Consider the following 19828-nt stretch of genomic DNA (forward strand, 5'->3'; position numbering starts at 1 on the left):
TGTTACTTTCTTAATGTAAAATAAACATTAACAGAGCGCCAAATACATGTCTACTGAATGGCTTTACTTCCTGGCATTTGATTGTAGAACTAATTATTTCACAATTATATTATTGTTTTCTATTTATCTGTTTACAGAGATAAGCAAAGGAGCACAAGGTATACCATTAAACATACCTGCAACAAAGTAAAGGTGCCACTACTAAACATTTCAACAATATCAGGAATAATATTTAAGTGTTACCTCTTGGTTTTTTACTCCAGGACGATCCTCCTGGTGTTCTAGTTCTAGGAGGAGCTGGTGTTGTTCTGTGGACAACTGAAAAAAGGAATGTCAAGGTTATTAGGACCTGATTGGAGATAATAATATATTTATTTTCATTATGGTTATTAAAATTCCAGCTTTCTTCATCCCTATTCACTGATTTTAACTACTACACCAAATTAACTCTCCAAAAGCTGCATCTTAGCTAGCTCCAGTTAATAAAAGAGGAAAGGTAAACATACTGAAATACAGCTTATGTTTGTGATCTGCAACAGCAAAACACTGACTGCTATGCAGTGTTTTGGAGAGGCTTTTGGAAAAAAACTGCAGTATTACATACTAAAGAACAACTATTCAGTGGGAAGAATCACACTGAATATTTATGGAGACACTGAAAGTAAGAAAACAAGCAGGACATTACATATGTGATTGAGGCTGGAGAGAGCACCAAATGGTTCAGTATTTCAAGGACAAGAAACAGTTTTGCTTTTAATTCAAGGTAATAAACTGATCAGCTAAAATATTGTTCTGTATTGATTTTAGTAGACTGGGTTTCCTATTTTGAAGGCAATACCTTTTCTCAAACGTGGAGTTTTGGTGACTGTCACTTTGTTGTTCAGTTTAGATGAAGCTAAAACAAAATAAACATGTTAAGTTTTGTTTTTAAATGCAATATGAATAAGACTATGACTTTCAAAACAGAAAGTACTAGTCCATCAAAGCAATCTTACAGGTGTTCTAGGAAGATTAAATTTTTGGCACCAGGAAATTTAGAATTAATACGATTTCTGATTCAGAAATCTGTTTGATGTAGTATTCTGTATAGTCAGTTTCTACACTTAGGTGGAGAATTTATGTAATATATTTACACACACGCACACACCACACACACACGTGTGTGCACACACACACTGATTCATAAATCTGCATAAAATTTAAGTGACTAAATCCTCATTCCAGTTAACTTCAAGGTATAGATAAATAAATCATCCATAATATCTTGGAACAATTGGAAACATGTGAAGCTGAGTTGATTCTGGGTATGCTGCAGTTAAGATATAGGGAACAAAAGAAAAGTCACAGCCACAGTTAGGTAGTTCTGTGAGCCAGATTTGGAAATAGAATAACAAGCAAGATTATTGCAAGAAAAAGAATCCTAACACACTGCCGTCTATAGCAATAGCACTTAGACTTATATACCACTTTAGAGCCCGCTCTAAGTGATTTTACAGAGTCAGCATATTTTCCCCAACAATCTGGGTCCTCATTTTACCCACCTCAGAAGAAAGAAAGGCTGAGTCAACCTTGAGCCTGGTGAGATTTGAACTGTAAAATTTTAGGCAGCTAGCAGTCAGCAGAAGTAGCCTGCAGTACTGCACTCTAACTGCTGCGCCACCACAGCTCATGCTTATTGTATACATCTACTTATTGTATTAATATTCACAATTGAATGTATTCCTAGTATCCTTTTATTCTGTTAAAAGAACAGTTTATGATGATTTTGGAGATCATTCTTAATTTTCTTTTAGCACCAAAGGAAGATTTGGCTATTAACTCAAATGTTTATGTTTTAATAAGATTACTCTTGTCTATACATCATTCATATCCATTTAGTTTTCAATGTGATTTTGGCTATATCCTATCATAAATTTTGTATCACCACATGATACTGCCCTTGACCAAGTCCCCATCCTTATCCTTTTTAAAGATTTGTATGCTTATATTGCTAATGTTTTGGCTCTGCAGTATTGCTGTGGCTGCATTTTTAGTAGTTTGAATAGCTAAAACCCCAAAGCAAACAAGCCAAAATATATCAGTAACTAACTGTTAATCCCAATTATTGTCAAAATCTTATCTTTTAGACTGCAAAATAAATGCAGATGTGAGGGGTTCTCTCCATCTCTGTTAGTAATAAGCCAAACCAAAGCTAAAAGGACAGATTGCATTCAGACATTCCTTATGGGAATTCTTTTTACAACTAAAAAGGAATTAAAGTTCTTGCTGCTAGCCCAAAAATTCCCAAGCTTTGGTAGGTGCTATTGTTTGATTATTTGATTTCTGATTGTCTAGATCCCTAATGGTAAACCTATGACATGCGTGCCACAGGTGGCACGTAGACCCATTTGTGCAGGCACGTGAGCTCCAGCCAAACTTACCTGCACTGCACATGCGCAGGCCTCCCAGCTGATTTTTAGCCCATTTGAGGTCTTTTTTGGCCTCCTTGAGGTTTGAGGGAAGCCTCTGCAGCTTCAGGAGGCCGAAAAACGGGCCTATCGAAAATACTGAAAGTGCCCATTTTCAGCCTCCAGAGGGCCTCTGGAGCTAGAGGAAGGCTGTTTTCACCCTCCTGGGGGTTCGAGGGAAGCCTCTGCAGCTTTTGGAGGCCAAAAAATGGGCCTGTTTCATCACTTCCGGTATTTTGGGGCTGTTGTGTGTGCATGCGTGGGGGTGGTGGGGTGCATTGCATGTGCTGGCACACATGCTTTTGGCACACCACACCAAAAAGGTTCACCATCATTAATCTAGATGTTGCTAATGTCGAATCCTAATAGACCATGATCAATGGTCATATTGATTAGGCCTGATGAGAGTAGTGTCCTAGAAAGTCTGTTCTCCTTGCTTTTTAAGAGACACAGTATGCTTTGGATTGCTGAGCAGTTATTTTTATAGAAACAATACATAAAGAGTCCTGCCAGCCTATCATTTATTATTATTTAGCTTGAAAATAAGAAATATGAGATGAATAAAAAGTTATTATTCATTTTTCCTACATCCTTTTTGTTTTCCTTCCATTATAATTTGGTTACCCTGTTAAATAATAACAGACAATGGGCAAATCAAAAATTAAGAAACATAATTCTTTGTGCAAATAAAAAAGCCAAACTTTCCTCAGGCATTTTTTCATGAAGCCTTGTATCAAATTTAGAAGACAGCAATTGTGGTGTGGTGTGGTGTGAGTGTGTGTGAGGGGGAGAGAAAGAGAGAGAACACCTTGTTCATATAATATATTAAAATTTGACTTTGAAATATAATATTACATTGGTGGGTGATATATTGTATAAAAAAGAACTTACTAGCACGTAGCATACCCAATAATACCTAACATATTTGCTCTTTAGAAAAAAACCTTACTTTTTATATAGCTTTGTTATGAGTCGTTATGGATAACTAAAATAAGTTAATGTTTATGTATTTCAAGATATTGCATCAGTTAGATTTCAAAACAACAATAGCAGTTTCAAAAATTTCATCTATGAGAATTTGATCAAAATTTAACTACCAGGTTTAGTCTTGTTCTTTCCTTGTTTGTCAGATGGTTTGGGTTTTGAAGGAAGAAGTTGTGTTTCTTTTGGATCTGGAAAAAGGGAATAGGATATTTATTAGGAATCATGGCTTGTATTTTATTCAAATAAGAGTACATGACTTAAAGTCACTAGATAAAAATAGAGATTATTGCATGTGTTTCTGGTAGCTGACTTGAAACAGAGCGATAATATATAACCAGTGTTAATGAGAAATAGTCAAGCTCTGAGAAACAATATCTTGATTAGGAAATGTAGAAAAAAAGACATTATCTACCAATGTTAGAATCTGACAGAGAGTAACAAAACAAAACATATGTGGAAAAATCTTTACAATATAAATCAATGTGTTACAATAAAAATGATGTTATTTTTGATAATCATGAAGGAATAAATTGTTTATTAATTTCCCTATGGCATGTTTTAGTCATATTTGTTCACCCAATTCTCTACCAGCGAGAATTCACAGAGGTGCCCATATGAAGTGAGTGGTCTGAGAGCAATGAAGACCCAAGTAACAAAGGAATTTGGAAGAAGTAAGCCAGAACCAGCACCTTGACTTGACCCAAAAGCCTACTGGTAACAGCTTCTGTATCCAACATAAATCAACAAGCATAGTTGCATTTTTTGCCTGTTGTAGCTCCTGGGGCATTTTCAAGCTAAGTATAACAGTGTATCTGGGATGTGGTAAGAATATACATCATGTTTCAGTCATTCTGATCCAAGTAAGATCAAACCAGGTGGTCCATGGTTAAGAATGTCACAGGAAGCCAAGAGATCCAACATGTCTAGGAGATCATTCAGATTCCATTGCACATGAAATAGGATTGATAAAAGATGATATAGAAGTATTGAAAACTACTGCACATTTGAGCCTGTGATCATGTTAACTACAAAGGTATAAATATAATTGTTCCTAATTATTTTAGATGTAACAGCTGAGTGCATATTTCAAACATGGTCAAAATATTTGTGTGTATGTATATCTGTACATACAAAAATATTCAAGGCAACTAGTGATATATAACTTGTCCCAAAGAAAAGTTTTTCAAATTTGATATGATACGAAACAAAGTAAGAGCATAAATATTTCATCTAACACTACTGTTGGTTGTAATTTCAGTGATTTTAGTTTTTGCAGTGGATTTCTAGTCTTCTTTTAGAAATAGAGAAGAAAACAGGAGTATAGAAGCAAATTTTCTGACAAGTTTTCTTCTTGTGTTGAGATATTTGTGCTAAATCTGGCAACAGGACAATATTTTTTACAGAAAATTGAGATTTGGAAACCTTTTTCTCTTCTAAATAGTCTCTAAGGGGGGATTTGGGATACCTTGATCTAAAAATACAGAAACTAAAAATATGGATGATAATATGAACATATAGAAATGAGACTCAGTTACAGATTTGGTCTGTAGAATTGTTAGCATGGATAATTTGATTGGTTAAGAATGAACTGGAGGAAAGTGAAATAAGAATTTAAACTGAATTATACTGTGCAGAAATGCATCTGTTTAACAGCTGATAAAAGCTGGTATGAAAGTCACATGGGCAGAAGGTTGAAAAAGAAAGACAATGTTGTTATTATTGCCTCAATATTTTGTCATCATTATCACCATCATCTTTGTCTTTAAAAATTTCTGAATGACAGGTATTACTTTGCTTAGTATTTTCATTATGAGAGATAATATTTGCAGAACATGTTTACGTGAATTCAGAACTTCTATTTGAATGACACTGAATTTTTGAAATTTCTGGACTATCACTTTCTGCATTTTATTTTATTTATAACACATATGGCTAGTTCATGTCTACCTAAAGTTAATCCAAAGTTTGCACTGGGTGTTTTTTTTCTTCCTTTGTTGACATAATTGGAGACATTGTGGCTTTGTCCATAATATGACCATGGAGCACATTGATAGAATTGTAGTATACTAATAGATATGAATACTGTATGGCAACCTATAGTTTTGAGTACTAATAATTACCTGTAAAAATACTTCTCTATCTATCATTCTGCATTTGCAAAGGAACAGCTAAAGGTACTTTCTGTACAATCAGTCGTGGCTGTTTCCCTTCACTGAGAGAATCACATATATTATGAGGTTTAATGAAGCAAATAAGATTCAGAGCACTGGTGACTTGATCTTCTTTCTCTATTTCTTCCACCTTCAGACCAGTTGCCCCCTCACCCTCTTCTTTCTTTCTTTCTTTCTTTCTTTCTTTCTTTCTTTCTTTCTTTCTTTCTTTCTTTCTTTCTTTCTTTCTTTCTTTCTTTCTTTCTTTCTTTCTTTCTTTTCCTTCCTTCCTTCCTTCCTTCCTTCCTTCCTTCCTTCCTTCCTTCCTTCCTTCCTTCCCCCTTCTCCTTTCTCCTCCTCCTCCTCTTCCTTCCTCCTTTCTCTATCTTCTTCTTCCCGAATATACATATCTTCCTTATTTTAATTTGATGGAGAACATTTAACTGTATAACATTAAGAAAGTAAAATAGAAAAAAATATTCCAAAAACAATTGGAATGATGAAACAAAGAAACTGGCTCCAATTTGCATTAGATGAAGTGTAAGTAACCTGAATATGATAGAGGTCAGATAAAATGCTTGGGTAAGTAATGTCTCTTGCCAGGTTGTTCAACTATATTGTTCAACTACCAGTATATAAAACAATAATATTAAAGTGGTGCTGCTATTTTAAAACTCTTTATGTGAAAGTCAACGTTTACTGCATATTTGTGCCAAGGACAGCTAAACGTACGAAAAAAGCAAATAGTTATTATTTATAATAGTACAAAACATTTTTTTCTGGAAATTAATTGTCCTTCAAACAAACAAGAGAAGAGCATAATTTTTATTGTACATGATTACCAAGTGTTTCCTTTGTCTTTTCAGGGGCAACAGGTACCATAGTTGTAATAAGATCTTGAGAGAATGGAATAGTTTCTGTGGGACAAAAAATGATTTTTTTTGTCATCATGAAAGAACTGGAAACATTAAGAAAGTTAATTTTCAGTAGTTTGTTTAATGTAGTTTGTTCCAAATAATTCACTCTCCAATACATGAAAAAAAACAACCTTAGGCAGAAGGATTTTATTGCATTAAAAGAATAGTTGGGAAAACAAATATCCATGCATCTGAGTGGGAGCCATATATTCATGAATATTCATACAAATTTAATCCTTGTCAGTTCTTTCATTTTGCCTTTTGCTTGGCTTTTTCTGACTTGGGAAGTAACAATCACAGATGGACATGCCTCCAGTTGTTCCGTGAAACATTGTGTGCAGAGAATGTGGGTGCATTTAATATGCTCTATCATCCTATAAGATGCCAAGAAAGATTAATGAAGTATTTTATTCAGTATTCAGTATTCAGAGTTATTTGCTCTCAATGTGAGTGTAACCCTTTTCTATGTCTATATCTATTGGGACATGATAAAGAAATAATTTTGCAATAAGAAAAGTTTATAATATTTTTAATTGCATATATACAAATTTGGAATCATCCAAAACATATTTCAAGATTCTGTAGCAATTCAGGTGTTTTATACTTCTAATGAATCTGAATCAAATTTGAAATAAAAATATTTTAATTGCATATACAATTTCAGTTTTTCAATTTTAGGCAATCCAAACTCATGTTATAACAATGCAAATGTTTTAACCCTTGTTTGACAATTTACTTATATAATGAATCTACATTCTGATTTAATTCCAGTTTAAAAATTATAGGAAATCTGAGTTTGAGAACATGGCCAAGTAGGGTTTATATATTTTATATCTACTTTTGGCCAATCAGGCATTTAGATAATGATGTTATATGAAAGTAGTATGGTAGTAAACAATAGTATTACTATGTAATAGTAGTACTTCTAGAATAGAGTAGAGTAGAGTAGAGTAGAGTAGAGTAGAGTAGAGTAGAGTAGAGAATAGAATAGAATAGAATAGAATAGAATAGAATAGAATAGAATAGAATTCTTTATTGACCAAGTGTGATTGGACACACAAGGAATTTGTTTTGGTGCATCTGCTCTATAATGTATATACTAATAATGTAATGTAATAGTTATATTTCTATAATACAATATTATTTGCATTTTAAAAACCATCTGCTCTGAATGAATGTCAGAGTTCTTTCCCCACAGATTGGTCAAGCAATGACTTGAACCAGGGCTTTTTCTTAATAAGTCCCAATTTCCTTAAAATACCTCTTTGCGGTAGCTTTGCCAAAACATGCCCAAGGGGGGTCGCTCTCCGGTATATCCACGCGGCTGGATGCTTGTTGACGACGGGCGCCTCGGCTTCCTGGTCCGCTGCGCCGCTGTCATCCCGCCGCCTGGGGGGGTTTGTGGGCGCCCGGGGGGGGTGGGGGGCTGCGCAGCCCCGGGTTTCTGGAGGGGTTCCGGTGGTGGTGGGGGTCGTCTTATCCCGGTCGCCTATACGCCGCAACATAGCAGCTTCTCTGATGCTATTTTAATTTCTACTAATTTAAAAAAAATAGAAGATTTTTATTCTTTTATATTAGTAATTTTGTGCAATTTCATAATCTTTTATATTGAATGAGCTCCCCACCTAGTATACACAAGGGCTTCTGGGACTTCTATTCGCTGTTCCTTTTGCTTATACAGATTGATGTTTTGCTGGTAAATGAATTGTCCACAGATAATCTGCAAGTGGGGCTAGAGAAATAAAGGCAGCAAAACTGTGTGCCACAAGTGAAAATGGAGCAGGATTCCCTTGTGTTTAGCTTATCAATAGCTTATATGAACAAACTTGTATGGATAAGTATTGAAGTAAATGCTTATAAAGAGCCATGGTGGTTAGAATGCAATATTGCAGACTAATTCTGCCAACTGCCAGCAATTTGATCCTGTCGGGCTAAAGGTTGACTTAATCTTCCATCTTTCCAAGGTCAGTAAAATGAGGACTCAGATTGTCGGGGCAATTTGCTGACTCTGTAAACTACTTAGAACTAACTGTAAAGCACTATGAAGCAGTATACAAGTCTAAGTGTTATTGCCACTGCTATTATTGTTTCTTTTTTAAAAATAACATACACTGCTTTTTAAAAGCTACTATACAGGGGGAAATGTTACACCAGAATGGCATGTTATTGTAAATCAAATGTACTGTTTCAATACTATTCCAGTTTCCATTAAGAAATCCTTTTCTGCAATGCTTTTTTATATAACATATATATACAAACAAGTGAAATGTATTAGTGTAGATTCATTATTTATTTTCATCTATAGAAAAAAAAAACCTGAATTACAACCATGCTATCAAATCATGCCATTTGATATTAAATATTTGTCTAAGGCCTATTTCTAAGTTGAGAATTTAAGTACATACACAGTTTCTGAAAACATTTCAACCTTTCTTTGGATTTATGGACACTAATGATCAAGTTCATGGTAATTATCATGGATGGGGTAACAATAGGATGCTTTGCATATGCTAAAAGGGATCTTATTTATTATTTTAAAAGTTTCCATAGTAATTTGTTAGACTAAATAATTATACTGAACTCCTGAGCAAATTATAAAATTTAAATACAAGTTGAAAATGTATATAAAAAGAGAGGGAGTAAGGGAAAGAGAGAGAAAGAGCCAAAAGATCCTGGAAATGAATCCTGAGATAAACTATACACAATGAATGAGACTATTTTATGTAAATAATCTATAAAAGGGAAGAAGTGGTTACAATCTAAGAATTACTAAATTCAACATTCTGTCCTGTCTGGGTTTGTTGTATTTTGTTGTATATCTTTCAGGACCAGCTCCTTGCCTAACCTATGGTCACAAGCCACAGTCATCCCCATCTTCAAAAAGGGAGACCCAAGCCTAGTTGAAAATTACAGACCAATCTCCTTATGCTGCGTCACCTGTAAAGTCATGGAATCAATTATTAACCAATCCATCATCCTCCACTTAGAGACAAACAACCTACTCTCCAATAAACAATTTGGTTTCAGAAAAAAACTATCCTGTAATCTGCAACTCTTACACTGCAAAAACATATGGACGACACAACTCGACCAGGGCAAAGCAATAGACGCAATCTGTAAAGCCTTTGATTCAGTGGTACACGACAAACTACTCCTAAAAATAAAATCCTATGGTATCTCTGGACAACTGCATAACTGGATAGAAGCATTCCTGGCAAACAGACAACAAATGGTCAAAATTGGGAGTGTCCTATCAAATTCTGTCCCTGTCAATAGTGGTGTCCCCCAAGGCAGTGTTCTAGGACCAACTCTCTTCATACTCTACATAAATGACCTCTGTGATCATATTAAGAGCAATTGCGTTCTTTTCGCTGATGATGTAAAGCTGTTCAATACCACAGACAATACTGCTACCCTACAAAAAGATCTTGACTATGTATCAGAATGGTCTAACAAATGGCAACTTCAAATCTCAACAAATAAATGCTCTGTCTTACATATTGGCAAAAAAAAATAATCAGAAAATAAAATACAAGCTGAATAGTCAAGATCTTGTTGATGACCCAAGCTCTGTAAAGGACCTTGGAATACTCACCTCTAATGATCTAAGTGCTAGAGCCCACTGCAACTACATAGCCAAAAAGGCATTAAGAGTTGTTAACCTAATCCTACGTAGCTTTTTCTCTGGTAATATCACACTACTAAGCAGAGCATACAAAACATTTGCTAGACCAATACTCGAATACAGTTCATCAGTCTGGAACCCACATTACGTATCTGATATTAACACAGTTGAGAAAGTCCAGAAATATTTCACAAGAAGAGTTCTCCACTCCTCTACTCGTTGTAGAATACCTTATGCCACCAGACTTGAAATTCTAGAACTAGAAAACCTTGAATTACGCCGTCTTCGGTCTGATTTAAGCATGGTATATAAAATCATACATTGCAATGTCCTACCTGTCAATGAATACTTCAGCTTCAACCATAACAACACAAGAGCACACAATAGATACAAACTCAAAGTTAACCGCACCAAACTTGATTGCAGGAAATACGACTTCAGCAATAGAGTGGTCAATGTCTGGAATACTCTACCCGACTCTGTAGTTTCTTCCCCAAACCCCAAAAACTTTAACCTTAGACTGTCTACTATTGACCTCACACCCTTTCCTAAGAGGTCTGTAGGGGGGCGTGCATAAGCGCACCAACGTGCCTACCGTCCCTGTCCTATTGTTTCTCTTATTCTTCTTTTATTTTTCTTATATGTATCCATTTCATGTATTCACAACTATGTATACACTTATACTTATTATCTTGTAAACAATTGGCAAATCAAATAAATAAAATAAATAAATGTATTCATAAATATACCCAATGTGGAAGTTTAATGGTGCAGTTTTAGTGAAAGAAACAGTGTGATATAAAATAACAATGATATATCTACCTGGTTTTGATTGTTGTGTTTTTTGACCAGGATGACTTTTAGGTTTGGATGGATCATGATATTTGATATTTAGACCTGAAAAGAAGCAACAAATTTAATATGAAATGATGTCCTTGTGTGAGAATTATTTATCATAGTGATTCAAGAAATAGCAATTACAAAAAAAAAAAAAATAGAATTCACAAAAGAATTCACAAGAGAGACCAGAAGAACTAGAAGGGAATCGATCAATTTTGCTGCTTTACTTATAGTTTTAAATTTATTCTTTGGATTAACAGTTTCCAGTCTAGATTGCAAATTTGACACCAGAGTACCTTTTTTCTTGGAAGAAGGATGGTGTCACTTGAATTTTTTCTGGCTCAAAATCCATTCTTACACAATTTTTTCAAATATGTGCAAATTCTGAAAGGCTAATTCTAACACATGTGGTAGATACCAGCTAGAGTACTGTATATTAAGAACAGAGAAAACATTTTTTCCCCATCTAAATTGTAGGAGTTTGTCATAGAAACTCCGTTTGCAATGTAATTGAGTGTATGTTAGAGATCATGTCTTCCTGTGTCATAACAGCAGCAATTTTTAATTCATCCTTTCAGTAGCTGCATTTTCAGAACTTCAGTTTCTCAAGAAAATGGAAAACAAGAACAGTTACAACTCTTTATTCCAAGGGAGATTCTATTTTGCTGTTTAATCTGGCAAAAATGCTGGCATTTGCAACTCATTTGGGTCCTGTGCCTTGATCCTGTGCCTTAATCTAAGGTGTTTTTTTCTTTTATTTTCAGATAATTCTTTTTAGGGAATATGACTTTTTCAAATAGCAAAAGCTTGAAAAGGTTTTTTTTTAAATAAGTAAATAATCTTACTTTACTTATTTCAAATTGACTTGAAAAAATCTTACTGGTCGTTCAAATTATATTAGATTTCATTAATATAAGGGGGGAAATGGATATCTAATTCAAATAGCAAACATGTAAAATAGTTAAATTTGTACTGATTTAAATATATAGAATAAAGGGTTAACTTTACATCTGTTGTGCAACGTTCTCATGTTAAAGGTATTCTGAGCATAATCCAAGTTGCAAAAATTGTTTAGGTTAATGGCAAAGACAATCTCCTGGTTATTTTCTAAACCTGGAAATGCCTTTTACATGAGAAATTACAAAAAAGGAAACTTTTTTTTAATAAGCCAAAAATGTGGTTTAAAAGAAAAAATGTTATTCTGGTTGCTAAGAATGAATTCATTCTTTTGTTTTATACTCTGTTAGCATGTCTGTCCTATATTTTAACAGATAAGTTTCTATTCTATTTTTCCTGAAAAATCAATTAACTTTTATTTTATAATGTGTGATTTTTCATCCCACCATTTTTGAAATGCATCTCTCTCTCTCTCTCCCTCTCTCCCCCCCCTCTCTCTCACACACACACGAACATAGACACAAAACAGGTTTTTTTTTCATTTTTTCATTTTAGTTATACACAAATACATGTTTTTCTCACATTATTTTATGTGACTATGTAAGATGGAACTCTATTAAATATATTTAAAACAAATTCCTGAAAGTCAAAATAATGAATTACTCACTGGATTTGTTTGGGGTTATATCAGGACTGGAAGAAGTTATTAGTCTGGTTGGAACTTCATGTGCTTCCTTAGGAGCTGTAAGAAATTATACTGAGATTTTTTAAAACTTTAATATACCAAACTATAGAGAATTCAGAAAAACAGTCCTACAATTTTTATATATATATATATATGTATGTATGTGTGTGTGTGTGTGTGTGTGTGTGTGTGTGTGTGTGTGTGTGTATAGTTTTCTTAAGTTTTCGCGGGTACTTACATGTATGGCCTTCAGCTTTGTTCGGGTATTTTCCCACGTCATTATAGTTGTGCTTTTAAAGTTGTAGCAACGTTTCAGCAGAATCTCATCTGCCATCATCAGGCTTCTGTATTGTGTCCGTCTGTGAGTCAGACTTTTACAGTGGTTTCAGATTTAAATTTGGTGCAGCCTATTGCTGTGCCAGAATGGTTTTTTCTTCATCCTGATTGGTTGGGAGTCTTGGTCTGTGTTTATTGGTCTCGGAGTTTGCTGTGTTCTGCTTGATTGGTGTCTCTAATATCTTCTGTCTGTTTTTTGGCTCTTTTTGTATCTTGATTGGCTGGCAGCATTGTTTTACTTTATTGGAGGCCTTTAGTGCAGCTTGGCTCCGGGTAAATGGACGGCTATCATTAGTTAGGAAGCTGGGTTTCATCTGGGTGCCTGGTTGGGATGTGTTTGAGCTGGAGGTATCAGGGGGGATCTGTTTGTGCCCAGGTGTTTGCCTGGCTTGTGGTGTGGAGATTTTTTTGTTTGTGAGTGCAGGCTTCCAAATGATTGACAGCCTGGTGGAATCATCTCTTCTGTTCATGCTTTCTGGTCTTTTTCAATCTCTATGGCTTCTCTGATGATTCTGTGGCTGGAATTTTCTATAGTGGCTAGGGTTTTGGTGCCATTGAAGTTGATGCTATGACCTGTGGCTTCCATGTGTTGGACTAGTGAGGAAGTGTGTTCCAGCTTTTTGACTGCATTTTTTGTGTTCATCCAGGCGGGTGCTTATTCTTCTATTGGTCTGTCCAATGTATGTGGCCGGGCATGATGCACAGGGGACTTCGTATATGCCTTGGTTTTCCAGGTCAATTTTGTCTTTGGGGTTTCTGAGGATGGCTGCTATTTTTCTGTCTGTTTTGAAGGCAGTCTTGATGTGGTGTCTGTATAGTATCTTACTAATTTTGTCTGTAGTGCCTCTTATGTAGGGCAGGACAGCTGTTCCATGGGTCTGTTCATCTTCTGGGTCTCTATTATGTCTCAGTGTGTTTTTGTGGATCAAGTTGGTGATTTTGCTTTTGTGGAAGCCGTTGGCTGTCAATATTTTAGTCAGGGTGCATAGTTCAGTCTTAATGTGTGTCTTGTCTGCCAGGCGTTTGGTTCTAGTAATTAGTGTTTTAGCCACGGAGTTTATCTGTGCTGGGTGGTGGTGGGATTGGGCGTTGAGGTAGCGGTTGGTGTGTGTTTTCTTCTGGTATATGGTGTGTCCTAGTATGCCATCTGTTTTTTTGTAGATTAGTACATCTAGGAATGGTAGTTGTTTGTTTGTTTCTGTTTCCATGGTGAACTTGATTTTGGGGTGTGCGCTGTTTAGGTGTGTTAGGAAATTGTTTAGGTTTTCTTGTCCATGGGGCCAAATCACGAATGTGTCATCGATGTATCTTAACCATAGTTTGGGTTTGAGGATGGCATTGGCCAGGGCTCTGGATTCGAATTCTTCCATGAACAGGTTAGCAATGACAGGTGACAGTGGTGATCCCATGGGGGCTCCTTCTATTTGTTTGTATCTTTGTCCTTTGTATATGAAATATGTGTTGGTTAAGCAGTGTTCTGTTAGTTCCATGAGGTGTTTAGCTGGTTGGTATTTATTTTTGATGATTTCAAGGGTCTCTTTTATCGGGACTTGAGTGAATAGTGAAACCACGTCAAAACTTACAAGCAGATCTTCTTGCTCCACATGTAGATCTTTGATCATTTCCAAGAAGTGGTATGAGTTTTTTACATGAGAAGCTGCTGTTTCAGCATGGGGCTGTAGCTCTTTTGCTAGGTGTTTAGCTAGGTTTTGTAGTGGTGCTCCTCTGGAGCTGACTATGGGTCTGAGAGGTATGCCTTCTTTGTGTATTTTTGGGAGGCCGTATAGCTTGGGGCATCTGGAAGATTTCTCTCTGGGTATGATCGTGTGTTGGATCTCTTTGCTTATGTGGCTGGTTATAATTTCCTTCTTGGTTAATTTTTCCAGATATGTGGTTGGGTCTGTGTTTATGGGTTTGTATGTGGAGTCTTGAAGTACGTCTGTCAATTTTGTTTCATAGTCTTTTCTGTCCATTACTACAGTGGCATTCCCTTTATCTGCTGGGAGGATGATTATGCTGCTGTCTCTTTTCATGGTTTGTAGCGCTTTAATTTCATTTTGCTGTAAGTTGCTTTTTGGTGGTTTGCTTGTGCATAGGATGTTGGTAACTTGGTGTCTTATTTTATCAGCTTCATCTGTATTTAATTTAGTTAGGCTGGATTCTACTGCACATATGATGGATTCTGTGGGGATTTTTTGGGGTGCTATAGCATAGTTGAATCCTTTGGTTAGGACTTCTGTTTCTGTTTTGGTGAGTTCTCTGTTGGAAACATTGTACACTAATTGTTTCAGGTGTTGTTGTGAGTTGTTGGGGGTTTTCTTGTCATGTTCTAATTTCTTTAATTTTTTCAAGAGCTTTGCCTGTTTGTAAGTGCTTGAAGATTCAGCTCTCCAAGTTGTGAGTTGTTTTATCTTGTCCCAAAGTAGAGGGTGGATTTTGCTGCTCAATTTGAGGTGTAGTGCTAGCAAATCTTTGTTTAACTGATCTAATTGGAATCTCTTACTGTGAAGCTCGTTCCTTAGTAGAGCCATTTCAGTTCTTTTCAGGATACGTTTAGTGGCTGCTGTGCTTTGATGAAATTTTAATTTGAAGCAGGTTGGTGTAGTATTGTTATCTCTGCAGCTGCGTAGGAATTGGAGGTCACATAGTATTCCTGCTCTTTTAATTTCCAGTTTCTCGTAGGTTTTGATCTGGCTGTTTAATCCCTCCCGTAGAGGTTTGATATTTGTTTTCTTAAGTTTTCGCGGTACTTACATGTATGGCCTTCAGCTTTGTTCGGGTATTTTCCCACGTCATTATAGTTGTGCTTTTAAAGTTGTAGCAACGTTTCAGCAGAATCTCATCTGCCATCATCAGGCTTCTGTATAGTGTTCGTTTGTGAGTCAGACTTTTACAGTGGTTTCAGATTTAAATTTGGTGCAGCCTATTGCTGTGCCAGAATGGTTTTTTCTTCATCCTGATTGGTTGGGAGTCTTGGTCTGTGTTTATTGGTCTCGGAGTTTGCTGTGTTCTGCTTGATTGGTGTCTGAAGCTGAAGGCCATACATATATATATATATATATATATATATATATATATATATATGTATATGTATATGTATATGTATATGTATATGTATATGTATATGTATATGTATATGTATATGTATATGTATATGTATATGTATATGTTTGTGTGTGGGGGGGTATTCAGCTTTGTTCGGTTATTTTCTCACGTCATTATAGTTGTGCTTTTAAAGTTGTAGCAACGTTTCGGCAGAATCTATAGCAACGTTTCGGCAGAATGATGATGGCAGATGAGATTCTGCCGAAACGTTGCTACAACTTTAAAAGCACAACTATAATGACGTGGGAAAATACCCGAACAAAGCTGAATACTATATATATAAGTAAGAGATTCCGATTAGATCAGTTAAACAAAGATTTGCTAGCACTACACCTGGAACTGAGCAGCAAAATCCACCCTCTACTTTGGGACAAGATAAAACAACTTACAACTTGGAGAGCTGATTCTGAAGGCATTTACAAACAGGAAAAATTATTGAAAAAATTAAAGAAATTAGAACATGACAAGAAAACCCCCAACAACTCACAACAACACCTGAAACAATTAGTGCACAACGTTTCCAACAGAGAACTCACCAAAACAGAAACAGATGTTCTAACCAAAGGATTCAATTATGCTATAGCACCCCAAAAAATCCCCACAGAATCCATCATATGTGCAGTAGAATCCAGCCTAACTAAATTAAATACAGATGAAGCTGATAAAATAAGACACCAAGTTACCAATATCCTATGCACAAGCAAGCCACCCAAAAGCAACTTACAGAAAAATGAAATTAAAGCACTACAAACCCTGAAAAGAGATAGCAGCATAATCATCCTCCCAGCAGACAAAGGAAATGCCACTGTAGTAATGGACAGAAAAGACTACGAAACAAAATTGACAGACCTACTCCAAGACTCCACATACAAACCCATAAACACAGACCCAACCACATATCTGGAAAAATTAACCAAGAAGAAAATTATAACCAGCCACATAAGCAAAGAGATCCAACACACGATTATACCCAGGGAGAAATCTTCCAGATGCCCCAAACTATACGGCCTCCCAAAAATACACAAAGAAGGCATACCTCTCAGACCCATAGTCAGCTCCAGAGGAGCACCACTACAAAACCTAGCTAAATACCTAGCAAAGCAGCTACAGCCCCATGCTGAAACAGCAGCTTCACATGTACAAAACTCATACCACTTCTTGGAAATGATCAAAGATCTACACGTGGAGCAAGAAGATCTGCTTGTAAGTTTTGACGTGGTTTCACTATTCACTCAAGTCCCGATAAAAGACACCCTTGAAATCATCAAAAATAAATACCAACCAGCCAAACATCTCATGGAACTAACAGAACACTGCTTAACCAACACATATTTCATATACAAAGGACAAAGATACAAACAAATAGAAGGAGCCCCCATGGGATCACCACTGTCACCTGTCATTGCTAACCTGTTCATGGAAGAATTCGAATCCAGAGCCCTGGCCAATGCCATCCTCAAACCCAAACTATGGTTAAGATACATCGATGACACATTCGTGATTTGGCCCCATGGACAAGAAAACCTAAACAATTTCCTAACACACCTAAACAGCGCACACCCCAAAATCAAGTTCACCATGGAAACAGAAACAAACAAACAACTACCATTCCTAGATGTACTAATCTACAAAAAAACAGATGGCACACTAGGACACACCATATACCAGAAGATAACACACACCAACCGCTACCTCAACGCCCAATCCCACCACCACCCAGCACAGATAAACTCCGTGGCTAAAACACTAATTACCAGAACCAAACGCCTGGCAGACAAGACACACATTAAGGCTGAACTATGCACCCTGACTAAAGTACTGACAGCCAACGGCTTCCACAAAAGCAAAATCACCAGCTTGATCCACAAAAAACACACTGAAACATAATAGAGACCCAGAAGATGAACAGACCCGTGGAACAGCTGTCCTGCCCTACATAAGAGGTACTACAGACAAAATTAGTAAGGTACTACACAGACATCACATCAGGACTGCCTTCAAAACAGACAGAAAAATAGCAGCCATCCTTAGCAACCCCAAAGATAAAATTGACCTGGAAAACCAAGGCATATACGAAGTCCCCTGTGCATCATGCCCGGCCACATACATTGGACAGACCAATAGAAGAATAAGTACCCGCCTGGATGAACACAAAAATGCAGTCAAAAAGCTGGAACACACTTCCTCACTAGTCCAACACATGGAAGCTACAGGTCATAGCATCAACTTCAATGGCACCAAAACCCTGGCCACTATGGAAAACCCTAGCCACAGAGTCATCAGAGAAGCCATAGAGATTGAAAAAGACCAGAAAGCATGAACAGAAGAGATGATTCCACCAGGCTGTCAATCATTTGGAAGCCTGCACTCACAAACAAAAAATCTCCACACCACAAGCCAGGCAAACACCTGGGCACAAACAGATCCCCCTGATACCTCCAGCTCAAACACACCCCAACCAGGCACCCAGATGAAACCCAGCTTCCTAACTAATGATAGCCATCCATTTACCCGAGCCAAGCTGCACTAAAGGCCTCCATTAAAGTAACACAATGCTGCCAGCCAATCAAGATACAAAAAGAGCCAAAAAACAGACAGAAGATATCAGAGACACCCATCAAGCAGAACACAGCAAACTCCAAGACCAATAAACACAGACCAAGACTCCCAACCAATCAGGATGAAGAAAAAACCATTCTGGCACAGCAATAGGCTGCCCCAAATTTAAATCTGAAACCACTGTAAAAGTCTGACCCACAGACGGACACAATACAGAAGCCTGATGATGGCAGATGAGATTCTGCTGAAACGTTGCTACAACTTTAAAAGAACTACAATGACATGGGAAAATACCCGAACCAAGCTGAACACCATACATGTAAGTACCCGCGAAAACTTAAGAAAACATTATATATATATTAAGAAACAAATATATATATATATATATATATATATATATATATATATATATATATATATATATATATATATATATATATATATATATATATATTTGTGTGTGTGTGTGTGTGTTTGTGTATGTGTAGGTATAGGTATATGTGTATATACAAACTTAAGAAAACACACACACACACACACATATATATATATGCACACACACATCTGTCTCTGTCTCTAATCTATCTATCTATCTATCTATCTATCTATCTATCTATCTATCTATCTATCTATCTATCTATCTATCATCTCCAATAAAAATCAGTAATAATAATGTGACTGTTTAATAAAACGCGATGCTATAAATATAAGTACTGTTATAAAAATACTGATTAAAAAAGCTAAAAACTAAACTACAATATTAATTCTCTGAATTGGATACAATGGAGTACGGTGGGTCTGAGTTCTATACAAGAGAAACCACCTCTCAGGCTCTTTTCCATTACTTAACTAAAACCACTGGCGTGTCTAACTAAAAAAATGTGTTAGTTCTTACTCAAGGGAGCTGTTTCATCAAGTGACAAGAAAGATAAATAAAAACATTTGAGTTCAAATGAGGTCTGTGCTGGTTCGCTGAAAATGTGCACACGCTGCACGTGCACAGTTTTCGCTGCACAGTGAGGCTCGACGGAGCACTTCCATCCATCAAAAACTATTGAGAAAGTATTTTCATAATCTGATTCTTGAAATGAGCAATCATTATCATCCTTTTTTTCCCAAATTATTTTCAGTGTAAAAATAAAACTACATCTCTTTAAGAGCACAGAATATTTTTCTTGCTGTTTTCAGTTAACTCTTAATGAGAACATAATGTGATCTACTGTAACATACAATACTATTATAAGAACATATGATGCTGATTATGCAGTATAGATTGGATGTCT

At 36.2% G+C, this 19828-nt stretch overlaps 1 protein-coding gene across 1 annotated transcript in view; it reads right to left on the bottom strand.

The window, feature by feature from the left end:
* The window catches only part of ABI3BP (ABI family member 3 binding protein), a 173107-nt gene that overhangs the window by 27802 nt on the left and 125477 nt on the right, over nt 1-19828 (bottom strand). Inside the window, exons 71-76 of the mRNA XM_087966474.1 lie at nt 12528-12602; nt 10946-11020; nt 6424-6498; nt 3545-3619; nt 839-895; nt 244-318 (exon numbers count right to left, since the gene is read on the bottom strand). Coding sequence (XP_087822600.1) covers nt 244-318; nt 839-895; nt 3545-3619; nt 6424-6498; nt 10946-11020; nt 12528-12602 — 432 coding nt within the window. The remainder of the gene's footprint in view (nt 1-243; nt 319-838; nt 896-3544; nt 3620-6423; nt 6499-10945; nt 11021-12527; nt 12603-19828) is intronic.

The sequence above is a fragment of the Notechis scutatus genome, chromosome 5 (assembly GCF_049901735.1).
Source record: "Notechis scutatus isolate UNSWTSFEM ecotype Mainland chromosome 5, rNotScu1.2, whole genome shotgun sequence".
Lineage (NCBI taxonomy): Eukaryota > Metazoa > Chordata > Lepidosauria > Squamata > Elapidae > Notechis > Notechis scutatus.